The sequence below is a fragment of the Cuculus canorus genome, chromosome 4, assembly GCF_017976375.1.
Source record: "Cuculus canorus isolate bCucCan1 chromosome 4, bCucCan1.pri, whole genome shotgun sequence".
NCBI lineage: Eukaryota > Metazoa > Chordata > Aves > Cuculiformes > Cuculidae > Cuculus > Cuculus canorus.
Window position 1 is genome coordinate 8,181,093 of NC_071404.1, and position 24,478 is coordinate 8,205,570.

A 24,478-nucleotide genomic window follows, 5' to 3' on the forward strand; every position below is an offset into this window, starting at 1 on the left:
TGGGCTATGTCATTCAAAAGGATAAAAACACAGTCACAGAGGAAAGGATGTACAGTATAATGAAAGAAACTGGAAAAGAAAACAGATGAATAACAAAGTTTGGTCTTCCTGGAAGATGTGTCACTGACCTCAGTGCAAAGGCAAACTGGCTAAAATGTAACATGCTCACTAAATCCAAGTCAGCCTACATGACTTCATGTTCAACCCAAAACAATAACTGGAATTTAGAGACAGGGAAAGCCAAATTAAATAAAGCAGTTTAAAAATTACCATGATGGTTAGACCCCATTTAAATAAACTGTCAAAGGAAATAGCAAAAAAACCCATCACTCGACACTTTAATATAAACAACTACAAATCTTTCTGAAATATTTAGTTAAGTCAAAACACAGTATCAGGTTTAATCATAGAATCATATCCCATTTACCGACTTTACTAAGGAGTCAGACAAAATCATCAAATAATACTCTCTGCGTGTAGAACTGATGACTACAATTTGTTTTTCCTTTTTTTTTTTTTTTTTTTGCTTTCAGTTTACAAAAGGTGGAAGGGTTGGAGTGGAATGAATAAAAAAAGTAGTGGCTGTGCTGCCTTCCTCAAGCAGAACTACTGACATTACTGAAGCATCCACTGGGGTTCAACAAGAGAAGACAATTCTTCAGTCTGAGGCAAGGAGTGAGCCGCTAACAGTCCCACTACACCCAACCTTAATCATTGGAGGTAGAAGGCTGGACTAGAAAATAATAAGGCATAAAAAAAACATACTAAAGGAAAAAGCCTTCAGGCTTGTTACAAAGGAAGCTGAAGTGTTTTATCCTGAATGGAAAAGGCCTTTAGTTGTTGGTTTGGTAGCAACCTTGTATGGCCTTGAAACAATGTTCTCAAATTTTTGAATTGTAAAGATAAAATTATATAAAAAAAACCAAAACCAAACCAAACCTAACACTAACAAAACCCCAAACACAAAACAAAAACCCCAAACGAAACTGCAGGGACTTCAAGACTGACTCCCAGACATTCCAACTGTAAACCTGTCCCAGGAGCTCCCTGCTGACAGACATTTCCTTAATCCCCATTTTATACTTCTCTGCTCAAATACCAGCATTTCTTTAACACTGCTCCTTCCCCCCAGCATTTACTTACTACTAAAAGTCATTTCCCCAACTCACCTTTTGCTTTAAGCTGGAAAAGCCAAGTTACTCTTATTTCCTCTCACGCAATAAGCCCTCCACATGGTCAGTCATATTGGCAGCTCATCTTTGCCGTGACCTCAGCTCAAGCTTCTCCTTTCAAAAACCCATGACCAAATCTCCACATCAAATGCTTCACAGCCGGTCGTAGCATCTCTCATCCACTCTCATCCTTACCAAATACACTGTGCCAGACACATCTTTTCCACGGCTGCCCCACAGCCACAATCACCATAGGAAAACACTTAAAGCTCCTTTTTCTGACAAGTTTTTGGTTTGACTTGCAATTACCTGATTTTGCATTTGCAAAACTTGTATCTTTCTGCGTCTAACAGCCCTTGCTGGGCAGGCTCCAGGGGCTCCGAGGTAGGCAATTCCTAACAATCTTCGAGGTGGTAGCACTTTCAGTATGATTGGCCTCAAGATTCTCAATGCAAATACCACCACCACGAAAGCCTGTCTGACGCAGCCACTTTGATTACCTCCACTTTCACCTTTCAACATTGACTCAGGTCATCTCTGGTGCCCTCCTTCTGCCATTGTCTGCCTCACTTTACATTACCCCACTAACTGCATCTTCTTCTGTTTGAACTTTGTTTAGCACATCCTTTACCAGCCAGAGGAAATCTAATTGCATTTCCACTACCCAATAAAAGCAGTCATAAAGGATAGAAAGTTGGTCTGGCAGAATAGCCTTTGTTTATTACAGTACACTTTTTCCAATTAGTCATTTACTCCAAGACTTGTTTTCTTTTATTACTATTTTACATTATTTAGTTCAGCTTTTCAGACCATAACCCATCAGCACTTATCAGTCTTGTCATTGCTGGGGTGGCTTTTTATTCCTGCTCCAATAGAAGCAGGAAACTGGATTACTCTCCATCAGTCAGAGAGATTTCAAACACTAGCTTAAAAATATTGAACATACCATCACCACAGTGTGGCAATGCCCTATTGCACCCATCAGTGCAGTATTTCAGGCTCAAATCCTGAAAAAACTGTGCCTGAGCTCAAAAATATGGAGCTGAAGGACAGCGAGCTTCAGAACTGAGCCCAAGAAATGCATGCAATAAATATTGGTGCCTCCACCACTAGTTCATCAAGTTATGGACTCACTGGAAACAACGCTCAGTGACATAAGCCACGTCCAAACTGATGCAAGAAAGAAAAAAAAAACTCACCCTCTTCCTTTTTTCAGGAAGTTTTGTTGCAAATGAGACCATCAGCGATTCTCTGCAGTCAGGTGTTCAATGCTTGTTTCTGTTAAAGAAGCATCTTCAGCCTGACAAAGCAACATCTTAACATACGAATGACCAATGAACTATGAAATTCCACTTCAACTAGAGGGGAACACATGATTTTTAGCAGGTTTTTGGCCACAAAGCCGTTAGTGTCTTTCCTGGGTTAACTTGCAGCTTTAAGGCTGCTTTCTGTTACATTTCATGGAGGGAAAAGGGCAATGGATGACACTTTGGGCTCTAAACCTTCAAGAGCAAAACACTCTACTCTCCTATGGAGACAAAATTTCACTTTACATAGCACCCCTTGGATAAAGACCCGCAAGTTTCAGTCTTTCTTGATCTGCAGCTTCCAAACACTTCCCTAACAGAAAAGGAGGCCGCTCTGCACAGCTGCAAGAATGGGGCACAGTAATTTTCCACAGATCCCATAAAAAAAATCACTCACTAACCTTAAGTGCACAGTTACTCATTCAGATTAACAGTGAACAAATAAACAAGAGACAGTGAAGAGGTTTATGTCCAGGTTCACTTTTGCCCATCCTGGATTTCCTTCTTGCAGCAGCTACATGTTAGTCATTCCTTTTTTAAGCTCCATAGGGATGAAGGACATCTTATCCAGGAGCACAGGGAAAACAGTTTCTAGCTGAAATCCAACCTGACTTAAGAACACTTCTGCCTCTGTACAAAGAAACAAACTCCTTCAATACAGCAAACACAATTGCGTCCTGCTGCACGCCTCCAGCATCACAAAAGCAAATAAAACAATGGACACTTCTCATGTTGGACTTCGGCAAAAGACGTTTATTATTATTGTTGTGTTGCTGTTGTACCTTCTCTGCTCTGCCCACAGTGGTGGCATAAATGCTGTTACCACATTGTAGCTGATGATGCCGGTGTACAAATCAAAATCCATCTTAATTTCAAACTCCATTAGAAACACAGAAAAAAGGTCCACATTTACGAAATGTAAAGGGAAAAATGGTATGGAAAGAAATTTATTTTTTTTTTTTATTTTTCAGGCTTCCAAGACAGTGTTACAAACAACAGAGAGCAAAGTAAAGCTAGAAATGAAATACTTGACAGCATGTTTAAAAATTACAGCTAAGAAACCTAATAAAAGTTGAATAAACAGTTACTAGAAATAAAAATTTTTACACATATGATATTTGTCTGGGACTTTTATTTCTTTAAAATAATTCATACAAATGGTTACAGTCACAAACATGATTTTAACCAAAAATATTGCTAGCCTACCACATTACCAGGAAGGAATCAATGTAGGCAATGAAATGCTGCTACTTTTCAGTAGTCTAGTGCCTTTTTCGCATACCACCAATAATATATACTTTAACTGGTGACAAAAAGCACAACGCTCGTTTATACAAAACCTTTTAGTTTTTCCTCAAAATCTCTTTGCAAGGTTGTCCTCATTTTGAAGTAAGGGAATTCATGCCAAAATTAGGAGAAACTGTTTTTCTTTTGTTTACTAAATTATTCTAAAAAATAAGACAAGCAGGTAGAAAAAACAATGCACTGTGTGGCGTAGAAAGAAAAATGGGAAAAATTCATTGTCCTGAGAAGTTTGTGAACTGCCTCATTTTTGGGCATGTTTTAAAATATAAAAGAAAGGATTTTTAATCTCAAAATTGGTTTGTTGAATGCCTCCCTTATGTTTTTCCTTGTTGACAGCTAAGCAAACAAACCCTTTTTCATGTTCTAAAAACTGTACACAGACAAGTACATTCATGATATAATTAACTACTAACTTCTCTTGCTTAACAAAGAACCCATAGGACACAGAAACAGTGAATCAGTCCACTGGACAGGGACAAACTACAATTTATACGGAGGAAAAAATGTTTCCAAATCTTCTTTTTGTCTCCCACCTTTTCCTTTTATACTGTATATTGGACCAGTTTCTAAAACAATAATCGTCTCCTCCTGTAAGTTCATGATTTTGCTTTTAATCAAAATCCAGGGGTTTGTTTTGTTTGTTCTCTGCATGGTGAAGTTGCAACCTCCGATGTTGGGAATGCTGTTTTCATAGGCTACAATTGGTCGCTTGGGTGGTCTCTATCAGCTTCTGGTTTGACAGTTTGGCCTGGAGAAGGAGCATGAGGCGGGTGGGCTACAGCAGGGAGGCCGTGTGATAAAGACATGGGGTTGGGGACTATTCCTTCTACTGCTGCAGGTATGCCAGTCGAAGCCACGCTTACAACACCTGGGGGATACCTGCTGGGAGAAGACAATGAGAACATATATTAAAACCAAGATATGACTGTCAGGAAAGCTCATCTTGCCTCCTTCTGAGGCTACAGAGATGCTTCTTCAGTTTCCTGACTAGTGAGAAAGGCAGTTGGTTAAGCTCCAGATGAGATACCATATGCAGATGCTGCTAAATGAAAAAAACCCAAATTATATTTTACTTAAATGAGAAACAAAGGTTTGCTAGTTTGTTTCTCCAATCTCAAATTTAATGGCATGAGTGACAATGTAGCAACAGAAACAACCTGGAAGTATCACTCCTCTCCAAGCATACCTCAAAAAGTATATCAGGCAAGGTCCGTGCAAAACCTATCTGTCCCTCTATAACTTTTCTTCAAGTTGACCTTTGGGGATTTTTTTTCTCTTTCATTCTCACGTAGAAATTTTTAAATTGCATTGCTCTGGTTTGAAAAAATATTTCTTTAAATTAATCTTGCAGTCGTAGCTTTCTGATAGCTCCCAAAAGAGCAATTCAGACCCACAAATGATGACAAATTCAATCCTATTGCACCTAAGTAACTTTTGCAGCATCAAACTTGCACTGTACTTGTTTGAAAGAGAACCAGGAGTACTTATAAAGAGGACACGTGCTTTAGGCAGAATGCAAGATAGAGACGCAAATACAAGAAATATGGATGGTTTTAAAGATTTCTTACTCTATCTGGATGAACACCAAGGCCTAGACATTTTCTGAATTCAACAAAAAAAAGCTCTGATTCAGCCTGGGTTTGATGGCTCTGATATTATCAGGCTAAAAAAAATCTTGTAAATCTACTGTTTCAATGTCGAAGTTCTGATGTAATTGATGAGCACCAGTATTACACAGTGCTATACACAAACAACAGCCACACATGAACACTTCCAACAAAAATGTTTTCTTTTTACCCATTTGCAAGTTAGATCATGCTGGCCACTGGCTCTTTGCCTCCCCTCCTCATCATAAACCTGTACACTCCTTCTCCTCTTGCTGTATTCTCTGCTCACCCTGTTTAAAAGCCTAAACACACAAACCTACCACTCACTGTGGCATTTGCTACCCTAGTATTTACTTAGAACTAAAGGGGAGAAAAGGCATTTCTGATACTCATTATTCTGCTGTTGATTTTCTTTTCATCGGAGTCCAACACTGAATGCATCAGGGAATCTCACCACATTTCAGTAGCAGCTTTGCTAAAATAACACGTTTGTTCTGCACATCCTAAGTTCCCTCAAACTGACAGAAAATTATTGCAGAACTTTTCCATAAATCAGAGGAAGAAAAAAAGCTGGATTAAAGTACATTTACTTATTCTTTTTAGTTGCTCCACATAAACATCATGGAAACTGCTTTTTGCAAACACTGTGCCAGAGGGCTCAGCATGGCTATCCGACATAGCACAGGAACAAGGGAAACACCGTACACTGTTCTGGTCATCCTGGGGAAAACTCTACAGACTGTAACACTGACTGTATTCTGGGATGGATAACGAGCATGTGAAAGATCACAGCCCCTGCAGGGCAGAACTTTGATCCGAGCTGTACACATATTTACAGGACTTCCCACACAGATTCCTTTTCCAAAGAGGTTCCTTAGAATTAATTTGCAGTTGCTAATAGAACTAGTTGCTTGTTTCACTACCTCAGTTTGAATCTTATTAATCAAGTTTGCTTCAATTCCTATGAAATCTATCAGACTCAGTATTGTTTTACTTACTCAGATTTCATTTTGAAACAGCTTATCTGTTACTCTAGATGCTTTGCAAAATAAACACATGACATGACAAAAACTTTTATATGAAAGCCCAACGCAGCAATGGCTTCCAACACAGAATCTCTGCTTTCTAACAACATATTCCCTGAGCATCAACACGTCTGAGCTGGGAGAAATCAAGGAGAGTGCAAATTCTACAACTGTTTCCCTCAGGAAGAAAAGTCAGAGACTCCCTTTGTGAAAATGGATGGTGCTGGATTAGAAACATTAACAGTTGCCTTTTGAGCACATAAGCAGTTCAAACTACACATCTGCAATCCTGCTTTACCTCCAGATATTCTTTCCGTATATAAAAATACTCCCCATGGACACTGAGTTACAATAATTGGGACTCTACCTGCCAGCACCCCTCCTCAGATATGGGCTTCCTACGGACTTCTAGTAATGCCCAAAAACCCTGCAACTGTTTTTCTTGCCCAGAAACTACACGGCAGCAGTAGCCAAAATACAGATAACATACCTCTCTACCAAAACGTTACTTTGCTTGGCAACTCTGTAACCCTATTTTGCCATCCTCTTTTCATAATTTTTTGTCTCTTTTTAATTTAATCATCTGTGTTCTTCAAATCATATTTCTGAAAGAACACACAGACTCAACAGCCTCTACACGTGGGCATTCTTCTCCTGCATAGCTTTCCCTTATGTTGCTATTTATTACTTTTCTATTCTTAACCAGCAAATATATTCCCTCCAGCACTTCAGAGTTGCTCCCGGTCTTCTTTCTCTTGTTGCAACATTTTCCAGGTAAATGTCCACTAAATTAAATTCTGCAAAAGCAGAAGCAATTGATCAGTTAATCCTCCTCTACCACTTCACACTCATCCTACGTCCCCCCCAGCCGTAATTTATGAAGGAAAATGTAGTAGGCCACTTCATTACAACTGAAAGGTAACTTTAATTTGTATGTTCATCTCTTGTATTTTTTAAACTACAGAAGAACCTGGAACTCACTACTTTAAACTCTGTTCAAGAAACTAAGTCTGCCCCAAAAGACCTTAAAAATTTAAGTACATGCTGTCATCTTACATTACAGTCTGAAAATCATCAGCGAAATAAAATACCTCAATATGAAATCACTCCTGAATTACCAACATCTACCTACTTTCATCCACGTACCCCCTTCTTAAGTACCTGGATATCCTCACTTTCTACCTGTTAGAAAGAAGAAAGATATGTCAAGATGTCTAAAAACTGCACAATCACTGTTCACTGCCTACTGATTTTCACTTTGCCTATAATCTACACGCTTTATGGTACACAAAATAGTAAGCGGTTATTTAACAGGCACATCAGTAACAAATACACAGTAATAACACAAAAGCAGGGTATATTAAGCTGCTTCACTAAGACTATTACAAATAGTTCTTTCTCAGGAATAGCATTGATGTTAACTCATGGGATACATTCAGTTTCCTTGACCTTTTGTGTCGATAGGGTGTCTTGCATTTCACATAGTAAATGGTTTTGTTTTCCACAGAATATGACGATATTCGGGAGATCTAGATTATATTCTGCTGATGAATGCTCGAAGTTCTCAGCTTGTGATAATATCTGGTAACTCAGTAGTTCTGTCCTACCTCAAAATACAAGTAAATGATATACCCAGTCTCATTAGTTTTAGTTCACCCAAAGAGCTATTTGCATTTTTTAACATATAAATTATCATCCCAGGTCTTATCTTCTAATGCAATTACATGGCTATGATGTAGTTATTAGCACATCTGAAACATCATACTGCCTGTGAAAAACTCCATAACTCAGCTAGCTGAATGTAATCTTGGATTGCAAAGAGAAGACGGAAAAAATTCTTTTCAACAATCAATTCAAATTCTGTACTTAATCCAGGTAGGAATTAAGCATCAGCAAACACTGCTACTGAAACCAATTTCTTCATAAAGCCTGAGCTTCAAGTTCCGCATATTTTATATTGCATAAAATAACTGCCTTCACCCACACTCAAACACTATTCTATCACTCCTCCAAAAGGCAGCTTTTAATACTTGTTGTACGACTCTTAATGTCTCTCCCTCAAAATGTTTCATTTTGCATTTGAAAGTAACTGTGAAGCCAGAATTTATTTACAACGTATTTTCTTTATAGGAAAAACTGACTGAAACAATGTCTAAAAAAGGCATTCAGTTCTGTGCTTATCCTGCTGAAATTAAATACATATGGCCTTTACCTTGTAAATCTCTAACTCCCAAAACATTCCTAAGTTAAAATCCATTTCTAGCTGCGAAGCCCGCTTCTGCTGGACTTGTGACTCCTGAAATGAGGCCAACCAACTGCATCTTATTTGGGCATACAACCCCATTCCTAACTGCCATGATGGGGTTGGGATTATTATCCCCCAATCAGTGCTACCTCAGTTGCACTCAGCTCTGAACTTTCCTTTTAAGCAAATAAACACACTCTTCTTCAGGTACTCAGGGCTAAAGGTACTTCTTCCAAAAACAGACATCTTCAGGTAATGTGAGATATAGGCATGTGGATCAAATTGAAGTTATTCTTTTCCTGTGGTGCACTTCTAGCTACTGACAAGGAGATGATGGCAGAACAGCAACACTCCCTCCTGTCATCTCTCCATCAATTTCTGATGAGACTTTTAGAAGTCATTGGGACACGAGAGCTTTGCTTCACTTCTCAGTAGTGCACAGCTGGGTTCTTATATGAGAAAACACAGAAAAACAAACCAAACCAAACCTATACCTATTAAAAGTATGGGGTAGCCTTCCTAAAGAATGGTAAAGATAAGAAAGATGTATGAAGAAAGACAGCAGAAAGATTAGGACAAAGAGGTATAAAAAAATAATGAAAGGATTGCACTGCCCCTTCCCTCAGGGCATTGATGGAAGCAGCTGTGGCAGCTTTCTCAGCCACTTTCATCCTACTTATGAGTAAATACCATATTGAAAGATAAAAAACTGCAGATGTTTTTCATAAATAAGAATTGTGTGAAGCTGGCTACTAGGAAACATCCACTGCTAGAACAGCTGCTATGGATAAAAGGACAAAGAAAGTCTCCGAAGCAAATAAAGTAGCTAAGGAACATAGATACTGGATGTAAACAAAATTGTCCCTTTCTATTAATAATTAAGAGCTGCTTTCACAGTTGATTGAGAATACATAGATCAAGTTCCTCAAATGCTTTTGCTTAAGAATTAAATGCATAATTTAGAAAAAACTATTTTAAACATAATTTCATAATCACCACAGGCTATTCCACTGTATTCACCACTGAGTTACTTGTTCTCTAACGTGCCTGGACACCACAAAACCATGTAACAATAGTTTATTACTGAAAGTCTTTCTCTAACCTACTGCTTTATCTTTACCTTCAGCAAAAGGCACAAACTTCCACTGCACTTACTGGAGATGACCAGATTCTTTTACTGGAACATACAAAAACCTGTATATTGTTGAGATATTAATTAATAACCACACACAAAAAATAAGAAAACGAAAAGTACTTACACACCGCATGACTGACTTCAACTAGTAAAACAAGATCCTGCTCCTGTATGCGACAATTGCGAAAATAACATAGCTCGGGCCTAATCCAAATACTCTTCACTTCTTAGTAGTAAGGTCTTTTATTTATTCTTGAATACTTACCTTTGCATCAACAAAGTATTTCTTTTACACCTGCAACATGCTTACCTGTATGCAGCACCATTAAGCTCTGGATGAACAACTGCAGGATCCATGCTGGCCCAATGTGTAGCTGCAGTCAAGTGATCTTTGTTAACACAGTTTTTCAGGCTGTCTGGAATACGACCTAGGATGAAGCAAGGGAGAGGAAATTAAAAAAAACCCTAACAAACATTATATGCCTTATGCTTTCAATGTATCTACGTTATAACTATTTACTAACTTCTTCAATGTTCAAAGTATGTTCAAAGATTTATTCTTTCCTTAATATTTTTATTTGTACAACAGAACGTCATTGATGGGTTTTGGAACAGCAGAACAATTTAATGTCTCTATTGTCAGATGGTAGTCAGCCTGCGTTCCTTCACCATACACCTTTTTCCAATTAGTTTCTCTTTCTACACCCTTTCTCCTCTGTTTTCCCCTATGACTTTCACACATCCAGCTTTACCACACACTTCCTACATTTACTGTATCTTTCCTACATTTGTTTCACTGCAATTCAATGTTATTCTCAACTCCCCAATGTTGGTCTCAGTTTGATCTTACCGCAAACTATGTGCAAATACTGAAGTGCCAACAGCTTCAATACAAATCAATGATTTAAATCGCTGGTAGCACTATCACACAAAATGTAAAAAAAAAAAATGTAAGTCTGTCTTCCTAAGCACAGTATTTAACATAAAACTGGCTCCATCTAGCTGACTCTTATTTGGTTTTCAGATCTCAGCCTATATTAATGCTTCTTTGCACATCAATCCTCCCCAAAGTGGGCATCATATGTTGGTTTGTGCAATCCCCCCCAGAGCTACTGGGAGCAGGTAACGGTTATACAACAACTAAATGAATGTACTATTTATTAAGAGTTCTTCTGGAGTATAAGCACAAGGACCAAATCCAGCAAAGGAATGATCAGACTCTAGGTTTCATCTAAGAAATAGTCCTGCAATAAGCTATTCGGATCAGGAGTTCAAGAGGTGCCTTTAATCACCATCCAGAGAAGAATCTTCTTCCTGCACAGGTTATAAATGAAACTAAATTGCCCATTGTCTACAGGAAAGGCTACTGCTAGTGCCTTTTGTACAGCAGAGCAATGTGTTGGAACTGAACTACTCTCAAGGTGACACAGATGGTCCTTCATGTCTGCAGAGCATTCAGTCTACATTGCCAAGGGGGAAACAGCAAAGTCCAACTAAAGACAGAACATTAGGGCTTAATGAATCATTTTCCAGTATGAAAATCCTTCCTTTTATTTTAGGCTACAAGGGATTCAAACCAATGCCAAATGGCTCACTCTTCTCATTTTATTTATTAGCAGTGCATGTTCAAAACATAACTGTTCTCTTATGTGAACAGTTTACAATTGCATGGTAGCTATACAACAGAGACTTTGCCCTTTAAAATGTCAGACTTCTTTAGCAATGCTTTAAAGAGAGGAACATCTAAAATACCCTGTCAAAAAAATACTGAAAACTTTGTTTTGACATAGAGAATGTCTTGTTGATATGTAAGCATTACTAAGAACAGCATCAAGCTCTAGATGCTTCATGTCTGAACATTACAGCCTTAAAGACACTGGAATTCCAGACTGTTCTCTCAGACAGACTTGAATGAACCTTGGAAAACACAGAATTTGAAAAGAAATTAATAAAGGCAACAAAACTCCTCCTGACAGGTGTAAGGGGGCATCTTGGAAAACCTACAGTTCTATACTTGGAGTATCTGAATGACTTGCAATCAAACCCACTGCAGAGGTAACATTTACAAACAACAACAACAACAAAAGGCGGATTTTTCATATATTAATGTACTTCTGTAACAGGGGAAAACTACTTCTTCTGCAGTGCCTGCTTTCTCTTTCTAATTGCAACGAATCTTCAAAATGATCCGTTCTGGCTCTGAGAACGGACTTAGGAGGTGTTTGCAAGTTTATGCTGCAAATTTCAGAAATGGTAAACAAAACCTAAGGTTGGTTCTTTTCAGCATTTTTCAAAACTGACGAATGGAAAAGTTGGTTAAAAAGAAATATGCAGTGAAGGAGCAAATAAGGTGAGCTAGTACCTGTGATCGCCCTTCGAATCTCTCGTGCTGCTTCCTCTCGCATCTCAATTGAGGCTTGTTCACTATACCAGGCTGCGTGTGGAGTACAGATCAGGTTTGGTGCATCCTTCAGGGGGCCCTGACTAAAGCTAAATAAAGATTTAAAACAAGATCAAATGACAAAAAAACATTGTTGGGAAGGGAGAAAAAGAAGGGGAATCCAGATGAGTTTGTACATACACAGATTAATTTCTACAACAGAAAAGAAATGCGTTTCTACTCCTCACTGGGTTTGTTTTTAGTTCTGAGAGTTAATTTAATTCACAATTCACAGTATAAATAAGCAACAATCATCTTGCATAGACTTGAAAGGGTAGAACCTAAGCATAGAAGCAAAATTAGCTCCTGTCCAATGCACATATTGGTAACTACAGCCACTGCCACGCCAGTTCTGGTGCAGAAATGCATAAAGCAAGACCCAAATGAATTCAAGATGCTATTCCTTTTGTCCATTTCATCACAGTTTTACTGCATTAGCCAAAGTAGCTCTGTTCTCTATAGAGTCACAATGTGACACTTAGTCATTTAAGGAAAAATATCTTACAATTATTTCCAAATAAGAACTGTGTTCATCAGCAGCCTCAACTTCTTTTGTGATAATTCAGTTATTTCTTCCGGTTATTTTTGACTATTTTTTCTTTCCAGTTCCTTTATAGAAACTCCACAGAAAGAAGGAAATTTACTTTAGGGACTGATTTTCAGGGAAAACAATGAATCTGTGTAAAAGTGCCATCACAGACACAGAACAAAGGCACTAAGAATAATGGAAACTGGCTCCTCCTACTTATTTCCACTGTCAATAACGTTACAGTCAATTGTAACAAGAGGAGAACAAATATTTTAAGACGAAAGCAAGCTTTCAGATTTCGGCATAATTAACAGAACGATAGATTTCAGCTGTAGATATTTCAATAAACATCAGAATATCTGGCAAAACTCTTGAATAAAGAGTTGCATGCAGCACTGAAGCCAGAGGAAATTGTGGCTGTAATCCTGCAACTGAATCTTTGCAGATTGCATCTCCATGCAGTAAATGGGTCTTCCTATAGGCGCAATGGTCTGCCTGTGCAGAGCTGAGAACTGAATTGGGAAGAATGTATGGAGCTGTTAAGCTCTTGAGTTGTTAAGACTCTGGCTTCACACAGCACTACTCCATTGTTATGGCTACATTTAGAACTTAATGAATGCAGGGTATGCGTAAGTAAAATTAAATATTTGTGATGTGGCATTGTGTCTCAATAGATATAAAAATTCTACCAAAAACGATACTATTCTATTTCTTTAAAGCTTCTATTTCCCCTCCAAGCTCAAATGAGAGGCTGTTCTCTTTCCAGTCCTTAGAACCTGCCATCCAGTTCCAAATCTGTTCCTCTTCAAAAACTTATGTGGATTGTTCCAGTTAAAATTAATACTGCTCTCTGCCCGGACTGAACAACTGAAAAAGCCTTGTCACATACAAGCACTAACCTACAGCAGCCTATTTTCATAACTTTAACTCAGAAGTCAGGCTGAAGACTCAAGGCAAGGACATATCAAATAGGCTCATTTCTGATTAGGAGTGCTGAGATTGCAATAACAATGCCACTTCAGGGAGTGGTATGTTTCTGCCTAAAAGACTGGACTTCTCAGTGTCATTCAAAAACTGAGGCTTCTGCTGCCAGCTCTGCTTATGACAGCAGAGTTACTACTCCCCTGATACTGGGTAAAACAGAACAAAATCTGCACTCTGACCACCATCCTTCAATTTTTTTTGCTTTTATGACTTTCTGCAGAGGCAACTCTGGAATGTCTTTTCCTCCAGAAGAGTGTCTTAAAGTAATTATTTCTCACACCAAAACTCAACTCTTTGCCTTCTAAAAGAGTGTTCAGACGTGAACATTAGTTGCCTTCAGGGTTGCATCAATGACAAAGGAGCACTCCCCTTAAGGCACAAAGACATGCCCAGGATTTGAAACCAAGGCCCTGTTATTTCTGCTAAGTAAACCCATTGGGTCGGGTTTTTTTTTTACAGAATTAAACCATGGATGTCACTTTTTTCACTTCGGACCACGTACAAAAGCTCCATCTACATTTGCATTAGTCCAGTGCTGCACAGATTCATGTTGCTTTACTAAGGAGTATTTAGCTACCGTATGGAGGGAAAATTCAATTTACTTGTTGCTGTTGGTTGTATCATGCACTAAGAATTAAAAATAAGAAAGTGAACAAAATAAAAAGAAAAGGAAAGGAAAAGCACCTGAATGGTTCTGACTCATGTACATCTAAGGCTGCCCCTCGTATCCTTCCTTCCTTCAGGGCCTGTGCAAGTGCTTTTTCGTCTACTAACCCACCTCGAGCTGTGTTGACCAGGAAAGCCCCTTGTCTCATCTAGGGAAAGTTAAAAACAAGAATGATGAAATAAAAATAAATGAAATAAAATCGTTGTGCCATTATTTTTTACTCAAAAGAAGCACCCATTACAACAAAGGCTATTCAGCTGGTTTAACCTGTAACAGTTGTCTTCCCTTTTCACTGGAAAGTACCACAAAATGTGATGCTTCTAACATGAAATGCTATTTCACAGCACTTAATAACCTTTTGTTTCTTGCAATCAGTGTCTTTTTATAAAGCGTTGTTCCAAATATTGTGCAGTAACATGATCAAAAGATACAACTGTGCATACGAAAGTGACAGATCATTTTATGCCTTTTTCTTTCACTGTGAAATTGCATGAGACAGAAACTACAGCACATTCTTAAACAAATTCATATTTTGTCGTTTTCAACTTCCACACAAATAAAAGCCTACATGAATTTTTCAGAAAAATAAATGCTTTTGGATTTTCAAACACTCTTCCTTTTAGTTGCCAAAACATAGCAGATCTATGCTGTCTTTATTTCTGTTACTTCAGTTTCCTCCTGCCCGTGAGACTTCAAATAAAGTTCTAAAGAATTTATATATTATTAAATTAAAAGGCATGAAAATGAATTTGGTTGAGAACGCCATGTGCCCAGGAGAGAAGCTGTGCTGTGCATTGTGCAGATTAGCATTGTAGATGACACTGTGTGGGGAGAACTAAAAGAATTTACACCACAATACATCCACAACACGAAAACAAAGTAGCTGTTTAAATAAGAGAAATGGTCCAGAAAAAAAATAAATTACTACATCCTGCTTCCAACCACCCTAATACTTCATCTTTTACCAGATGTCTCAAACACAGCCTTTGATTTCAGAAGAATTTCTGTGCATGAAGGTACACACATGAAGAGCAGGAACCATGGTGAAGATGAATGACAAAAATCTCATTTTGTACTGACTGCACCTCTCACCGTAAGAGCAAAATCCCCAACATTTTGACAAAGTAAACTACTTGAAACCTACACATCAAACTGAAGCTTATGTAAATTGATCCTTAAAGACTGATCTGAAATGCCAAATTCATGAACAACAAAGGTTTGGATCAAAGTCAGCTATGAGAATTTTTTTTACATGAGATCATAGGAAATATTAAAACAATTAGCATGCATATGCTTGCAGGAAGGTTACAAGATAAAAACTCAATCATGTTTTCCTGGCCAGCTCACTGGATGTGGCCCTGCCTCTCTCCATTTGCAGAGTTGGATTTACAGGAAACCATCTATTGATCCATATAGCAAAACCAAAGTCTGCTTACAGGAGCACAACTAAGGGATAGTTATTTTAGATTTATATACTAATGTTGGGAATTAGAACAATGAAGAAATGGTGGCATGATCTTAAGTTGTTCTAGTAAACTACAAGATGTTCCTGATGGGAATCAACACTTTATCTCCACTATTTGTCAGCTGTGAGAAGCAGATCAAAACTAGCCCAGGAGGGCTCAACCAAGTGGCAATCATTTCCTGTGCACACATGCCGTAACAGGCTCATAAAAGCTCATATACGCATCCTATTTCTGTGCTTCTGCAAATTGGTAACTTGAGTTTTAAGTATAGCCTAGTGTATTTATATACTCGTTCAAGGACCTGGAAATTTTAATCAAAGTGAACCCTGATAAAATCTTCTGTCCAACCTTAATAACCTTGCTTGAGTTTTGATTTTAGGACTACTTACAAAACTCAAAAACTAGTACTAAGACAAGTCCAAATCAAACAAAACACGGCTGCATAAATGCACCTAGTAGGAATGAATTACAGGACTCACGATGAACTATAATGGTGGATGCAGCTGCAGATGGCTCTTAATGTCCGGAGGTTTGAAAGAGCTTCACAGCTAGAACTGCTGATCACTGTTAAATTCATCTACATTAAACCTGCATAGCTGCTTTAAAAACGTGTTGTTTTTAAAATGCAGCATCATCTCCTCATATGTATAAAACCTAAAGATGACCTCAGCTTCTCTTATGACTACTCGATTGAAACCCTTCTCTCAGCTACTCTGGCACTACAAAGCCAAGCATAACAGCTAGGCAGAATGCTGATTAATTAAACAGAAAAGCTACTGAAAGAGAAGACTGACAGCAATTTTTCAAACACATTTTAAGGTTACATGATTTCAGATTCTAAACAAAACTCAGGGTGAGAGTTTAGTAAAATGAGATGCACTGTACTTCTCTGTACCTTGATTAAAACTTGGTTATTACATGAGCATGCAATACTGGACAAAAGTGGCATGCAATGCCCTCTAAAACTTTTAGGAAAAGACTTAACATCTGTCAGCCTAATAAAGCTATTACTCTTTTTGATACATATTCAGAAGATTTGCTCTGTGTAAACTACTACAGTTCACACATCAGCTGTTTATTACAATACAGTCTGCTTCACCCAAACTTTTATCCAAAGCAAGAACTATCTCTTAACGTTTTAATCCCTGCTTTAATCATTAAGGATAACAAATAGCAAGATAAATGTTTATGATATCCTTTCCAGCACAGACTATTATATGCATTTCATTTTAGATGGTATCGCTTTGTTCTAACCTGTTCTGTTTTGTTTGTATCTCCAGTTAATACACTAAGCCCTCTCCAGAGCTCATTGCATTTATCCAACACCACTCAGAAACTCCCTGCGAAACACTGGCCTCAGCTTCACAGTCTACAGTCAAATGAGTGACCAACGCTGAGCCTCCAGACAGTCCCACTGAATAAACATGGCTCAATTTCAGTTTAGATGTCTGCTTGCAGAAACATCTACCCAAGTAATAAAATTAAATGTAACTAAACACACAACAAAAGAGAAAGTTCAAGGGCAGGGTGACAGAACTCTGTTCTCTTAGAAATTTGAATTCTTAAGTTCTCAACTTTTTAGCGTTTTAAATCACAAACCCTAATTTTATGTTGAGATGGATCTGCCAAATCCTTAAACTCTCAATAAGTGTGTTATATCGTCAACTGCATGCCATCATCCTACATGACTGCGGAATACGTTCAGTAATTACTTCAATTCTCCTAAAGTTCAGGAATAGTAGGATAGTAGGTGCAAACTAATTCTCAGAAGCTAAGCAATTATTTTACTGCTGAAAAGTGCTACTACCATTGTTACCAACACAAATAAACAACAAAAAACAGCCAAATCCACTGTTATGTGTTAGAGTATCTTTTCTGCACACTATCTACATTCTTACATCTCAGCATTATACTTCTTGTTTTTACCCACAATGAGGTTGGAGTCAGAAGCTAGATGCTTAATGAAAAAGCTTACAATCGAATTAGTCAGTAATGGAGCAGTTGCTACACCTACGTTTTGAAATTATTTTAATATTACCTAAAACTTTAGGGAGAGGCTAGTATCAATTCCAAGAAACATTATTTCTCCAAATAGTGTAATGCTGTAAATGTGATCCATCCATGAAGCACTCTGCAAGCATCAGGACTGAGCACAGGGGGGAGCCATTTAGTCATAATCCCTAAATTGCATCTAAAGAACTCAAACTGAGGAACAGGAGTGAAAGGCAGAATTGCTACCTGAAAATACACAGGTAAAAGAAATAAGCTTCTAGAAGACATAAGAAAAAGTGCTTTTACGTAAACACAATTTCATTAAATCTGAGTAGCATTAATAGCATCGAATTATTTCCACAAATGCAATGTTACTGAGCAAAAAGGACAATAAGAACAGCAATACATAAGCTACCAACTATTTCCTAATCAGTTATAAACCTGCTTGATCTCAAACAGAAAGAAATTTCTTTCAAATGAGAAACAGCTCTACGGTGTCAGCCACCAGCACCGGTGTGGACGGTGTCCACAGAGATTATTACCTGCTTTATGGTGAAGTCATTAATAAGATGATGATTGTGTTCATTCAAGTTGCAGTGCAGGGTAACACAGTCACTGTGGAACAGCAGGTCCTGCAAAGTGCTCACCCGCTGCAGTCCCAGAGCACGCTCCATGCCATCTGAGAGGTATGGGTCATAGAAAATCACACTGAAGCCAAAGGCTTTGGCACGTAGTGCTACTGCTTGCCCAACACGCCCTAGAACAAGATACACATGCAAATAGAACAGATGTGAAGCAGCTGCTGCAAGGTAGTCTCCTTCCTACTGCAAATGCTTGTATCAAGTCACACAGGTTTGTACAGCAACTGGAAAAAGATAAAAAAATCCCACCCCGCTTGCAATCACTGAGAACAAAAATGTTACATCTGGGCTGTTTCACACTGCTTTGTTCAAAACAAAGCAGGAGGTTTGCACCTCTGGCAACCAGGGATCTGAAATGCCAGAAGTCATGAAATCTGCAATAATCTGTGTTATACAAAGGTTTGTTTGCTGGACCTGTTTATGGTAAAACACTACTGCTTCTGAACACACCCTGCAGAGGACTTGCTCTTACCCATGTCAGAGCAGCTGGCTTTAATAAAAAGCTATAAAAGTAATCCTCAAAAATGGATGCAATAAAAGATTTGTTTAATCTGAAGCTCAACCATTCTCAATGCATGGAATCTCCTTTCTGAACTAGTATTTTCTTTCATTTTGAATAACATCCTTGCAGCATTAAAATGCCTAAAAGAATCCTGTCACCTTAGGCTCTAAAAAATTTTGTATCCATCGACGTAAGTGATGAATAAATACAGCCCATCATATGGCATCTAGTTAAGAAAGCGTGGTACCACTTGGCATTCACACTGACCTTAGCTTTTCTCTGTTCCCCTTTCCTTACTGTCCTATTTCACAGCTGTGACTGAAATTGCCATTTGGGCACAACTCATGCCATGTGTTTCAGGAGGTGTGCATTTCCCTTGGCCACACTACCGGTGAAACTCAGAGACAAAAAGTGACTGAGTACATCTAGTGAGTCAGGTATTTTGAAGAAAGGGAACAAACACAATTTTCAGATTAGAAGACTACATACTAGACACTCCAACAGAGTACTACAAATGTTCAATAAAGACATTTCAAAAGGCACACCATAATAATCATGTCTTACTTTAATAAAAAAAAAAGTCAACATGTTTTCCTTTGTAACATCTGAATTTGTTTAAAAAAAGCATCACATTTACACAGGGAAATCTCATCTCTTTCCAATTGTGCTTGAAAGGATTTCCCTCTGCTTTTCAGCTTCCCTTTGAACAAACTTAAGAACCCACAGGAAGAAAGGTTTCTTGTTGATCATTTAACCTGAACATGGCAATTCTGCAGTGCTTAGTAACAGACGTGCTTGGAATATTAATCAGTATGTCAGTCTGATGGGGGCTGTCTGCTTTTCTTCAGGGACACAAACTTAAAATCTTTTATTTCAATACTTGCATACATGTTAGTCATTTGCTTTTCAAGCTGTTTTTTATAAACTTGAATTAGACAATTTTCAGCACAAATGTTGTATTATTGTCTAATTTTGGCATATTCACAGCTCAAGGAACCAGTCACACAACTGTAGACAATACATTTCTTTCTGAAGGATGAATATTGCTTTTACTCCAGCTCCATTCATTTTCACATGCACATTCTGTCATCTGCTCTTTTTTACACTCTTCCCAACACCAGTACCTGAGGGGATTGATGACAGTGAAATCTCTTACAACAGACTCTCTGGTTAAAGCTACGCTTTCCATTCACTGTAACCAGGCTAATAAGCCAAAGCCTTCTTGAATATGTGCAAGGTTTCCTTCTGAAGAACTTGAGAATAAAGTGTGTGTACTTCAGGTCAGTGTTGTCTTATTACAACTTCTATTATGCAAGACTCCTGGGCATAATGGGTGGTTCCAAACCTACCTCAGCACATCAAGAACAACTGAAGAGCACAGAAAGTATCCCACCTTCAGGACAACTCTAACTTAAAGACATACACAATTCCTGTGAATATTCATGGTGCTTTCAGGGAAGGCAAATTCTAGAGTTCAAAATGTTTTATCAACTTCTTGGTCTGTAGTGTGGGAAGAATACAGAAAATGCACGTTGCACACAATTGCAAAAAAGCCTTTTTCACAAATTAAGAGATTCATACAAAGCTCTAGCGAAGCCTGTGCATCACTACAGGGACAGAGAAGTGTGACGAGAGACTCATGAAAAACGCCTGGGTCTCCTATTACAGTCTGATCCACCTGCTCCCCCAAAGCGTCCCAGCCTAGCAAAGTCTCCCAGTTTCCAAGTGTCTCTGACCTTAACCTTGCCAATGACCTGATCTGAGCGTGACAGTTTAGCAGCTGCACTTGTCAATGACCCCAAACCCAGCCCTTGGACAAAGAGTGTACATCCTATGCTGGTGTTAAAGTTTGATACAATGCCATTGATACCCTGGAAAGGCTGATGACCTGCTTGTAGACTCCCATGGAAAGAAAAAGTGCTTTCACTTAGCAGCATTTTCCTGTCTATGCAACAGTAATGGAAAATGTGAGTAATTTTTCCTGCCTCTTGGAGAACTCTGAAACACGGAGAGTGCCATTTTGTTACATTTCCTGCTGAGTACATTAAGAGAGCTAGTAAGACTGCTAAGGGTATATCATTTATTGCATGGTAATACCACCCAACTCTTAAATCTTAGTATTGTCTGATAATGCAGATCAGTACTTTGGCCAGCATCTAGTTAGGAACATGAGACTGCTGCGAGAATACAGCAGGTAAGGAAAAGAAAAGCGAGTGATGGCATTCATTATGATGCAGAGACAAATATATTTAGTGGAATTTCACCTCTCTTGAGTGAGGAAACGTACTGGCTATTAGTCATCAGCATTTGTAACTGGGAAGGAAGGGAAAGGGAGTGTGACTTCACTGCTGTGAAATTATCACTACAGCAGAACCAGGTCGAGCTACTTATTCATCCAAATACTTACATGCTGCTCCTCATAAATATTCTCCTTTCTGAAAAGCCCTAAATGTCTAGGTATAAGGTGAAAATGGTAGTTTTGTTTGGTTTTTTTTTATGCAGAGCTTGGTATGCAAGCTTGTGATGCATCACTTGAAATGTAGGACAGTGGATACTAATAAAGACTAAAAGAGACAAAGAGGGTTGTTTAATGATGTGATATTATTATTTATGTAAGGCTCAAAGAATCACCCACTTCATAAAGACAGAAAGAAGCCCAGGCTCTGCCCTTAGGAGCTCAGAGGCTAACCAAACAACAAAACAATGACGGATGGTATCTGACTAGCGCAAGAAGGCGGCATTATACTGAGTCTCTGCTTATCTGCAAGCTCAATACAAGCAGAGGATGAGATGCGGGGTTAACTTTAAAGTAGGAGGACAGAGTAATAGGATTAAGCAGGATAGACCAAGTGTCAAAGCAGGAATATGCATGAGAGGATGCAAAGAAAAGAGTGGGTGATGGAAAGAAAAAGGCAAGTGAGTCACTAAAGTTGGCCAGACCAGTGGATAAGGAAGTGAGTAGCTGAAGCTTTGGAGGGAATGACAGTCATTCCCTAGCACAGAGATAGGCAAGAGCTGGGGTGTTTCTCTCTGGCAAAATAAAAGAGGTGACGGAGGTTTGGAGTGAGCTGTTGCAGCAGCAAAGTGAAAAATTTAAGCAACCCACTGCTGAAGAGAGAAGTCCAAGACAAGAATAGAGAAACATAGCTGTGGTTGAGATAAGAGATGATCTCAGACACACATTGATGAGAAAGGAGAGAAACAGAACTAGAGAAAAGGAGGACATGGTAACAGACAACGAGAATAATTCTGTGTGCAATACCTTTACTTCATAGCCTCTTAGTGGTTCATCACTGCTTATGTTGCCAAGACTACATAATAAACTGAGGCAAAACTACAGATGTGGGAAGAGGCCACTAGTAGAGAAACATAACCTAAGGGCAACAGTCTGTAGAAGGCGGATGTCAATCCACATTTTAGTCTAAAACTAGGGACAGGTAGCCTCTTGCAGTGACCTATAATAGAGAAGAGTGTATATCACAATCTAAGTACCTGAAGTGCTCAAATCTAAAGTCTAGGCCAACCCTATTTTCATATCTTCTAAGACTACTTTCTTATTCTTCTTTATTAATACGTAGCTGTACAGGAGTTTGTTAGAACAGGTCAGATTCAAATTTTTGTGCCTACTCACATATACGCACAAAAAGAAACACTGGAGGTTTTCAAAACTGACTTTAAAACTTGACTTTCCTTGAAATTGTGAATATTCTACTGCAGGAAAAGAAATAGAAAAAAAAACAGTAGAGAAAATTATCGATTAATAACTAACAGATGTGTAGCTTTAAAATCAGATTATATTAGCATCTTAATATACTATGCACAAAGAAGGCTTGCTTTTTAAAACTGAAACCTAGCATTTTATGCAGCTTTATACATATACTGGAAATCTGACTGTGCATTTGTTTTTACACTTTTCAACCAGTCACAAAAAAACCAACACAAAGTTCACTTACAGTCAATAATGACATTTTTTTCCCTAATCTCACCCTGGATGTTGTGCAATGCAAAAAATGCAGCACCAACAGGACATCTATTGCAAGCAAATATCCATACAGTATGTGAACCAAGGCTTAAGTTTCAAAAACTAGGTATGCATTTCCATTTCAAAACACTGTGGGTGACTGTTACTTAGGTACAGATGTTCTGTCTGCAAGTGCAACAATCACTGTGTGTTTAACAGCATAAATTTAAATACTCAGGTATAGATCTGAGAAAGCAACTTCATGACTAACTTCTTGAAAGTCCCATTTTAAGGCAATACTTTGACTGTGAAGATGTTCTTGCTGCCTTGTATACTCATTTAAATGAGAACTATATAACACCAGGCTATTTTCAGCTTCCAAAATCAGAGTTCGTGGCTTGAGTTATTTGACAGCAATGCGTAACTGGAACAGTCATTTAAGTATGATGCCTTGTTGTCAAAATTGTATTATTAATTCCTGTGGATGAATACCAGAGGAATTACGTCCACAGTCTACCAGATCTTTGATAAGACAAGCACATGACTGAATAATTTTTATATAGAAACTGACTTGCTTGTTTTTCTTCTCTCCTTCTGTAACAGACAGTAATTAATTCATCTCAAGCAAGCCTGTCCATCTGTTAGATGCTGAAACACTTCTAAGGCCATTCAGAGAGGTAAGTAGGTGATTTTATTAGGTCTGGAAACATTTCAAGCTTTCTTGAATATATTTTTCCTCTCATTTGAGCTGAAATACAAATTCAGACACAGTCCAAGCAAATGCATGAAATAAATGCTCTGCAGGCTTTTAGTGCAGCAAAGACTTTTCAGATACATTAAAAACAGTAAAAGGAATAAAGTAAAAACAGACCCATATATGACAATGGGTGATAAATACAACATACACAGTGACAGTGGGCTGAAGTAGCAGGATCCTTGTCCTGGAAAAGGAAAGTGATGGCATGCCCTCCTCTTACAACTAGTGTGCCTGAAACCAGGCAATATAACAGCAAGAAGATGTAGAGAAGCCCAAGGAATTTGGAGAATATCAACAACAGAAAAGTTGTGTGAAGGAAATGATGTCTAAGAGGAAAGCATTTGAGGCAATACCACTTCGTATGAGGTACCGTACAAAGTGGTATTGTACAGAATGCCTGACATGGAAAGGAGTGAACTAAGCATTCCATTTTATTCAAATCTTCATTTTTTTTTTTTTTTCCAAAGCAAAGTTGTTCAGGAGCATTAAAACAGCTCTCCAAGTCAACATACCTAATCCGATGATGCCCAAGGTCTCCCCTCTGATTCTGGCAGCTCCTGAAGCAACTTCCCGAATCTGTTCAACACTTTGTACTCTTGTGCCTTCTCTCAAAGCCTGGTGAAGCCAGGTTGTTCGCCTGTACAGGTTCAGAATGTGGCACATAGTAGAATCTGCCGTTTCTTCTACTGAGGCAGCTGGCACATTACACACAGCAATCCCTGCACGGAACGGGGGTAAAGGAT

General features: G+C 38.4%; 1 protein-coding gene across 7 annotated transcripts in view; it reads right to left on the minus strand.

The window, feature by feature from the left end:
• Window positions 1-4,416: 4,416 nt before the first annotated feature.
• Window positions 4,417-24,478, minus strand: part of CTBP1 (C-terminal binding protein 1) — a 252,000-nt gene continuing 231,938 nt past the window's right edge. For 6 of the 7 annotated variants that reach the window (XM_054064931.1, XM_054064937.1, XM_054064933.1 and 3 more), the window contains 6 exons: window positions 24,248-24,454; window positions 18,417-18,631; window positions 14,434-14,564; window positions 12,159-12,286; window positions 10,107-10,224; window positions 4,417-4,666 (listed from right to left, as the gene is read on the minus strand). In XM_054064931.1, the coding sequence (XP_053920906.1) occupies window positions 4,480-4,666; window positions 10,107-10,224; window positions 12,159-12,286; window positions 14,434-14,564; window positions 18,417-18,631; window positions 24,248-24,454 (986 nt within the window). In that variant the 3' untranslated portion in view covers window positions 4,417-4,479. The remainder of the gene's footprint in view (window positions 4,667-10,106; window positions 10,225-12,158; window positions 12,287-14,433; window positions 14,565-18,416; window positions 18,632-24,247; window positions 24,455-24,478) is intronic. The other variant, XM_054064932.1, reaches the window with a different exon arrangement.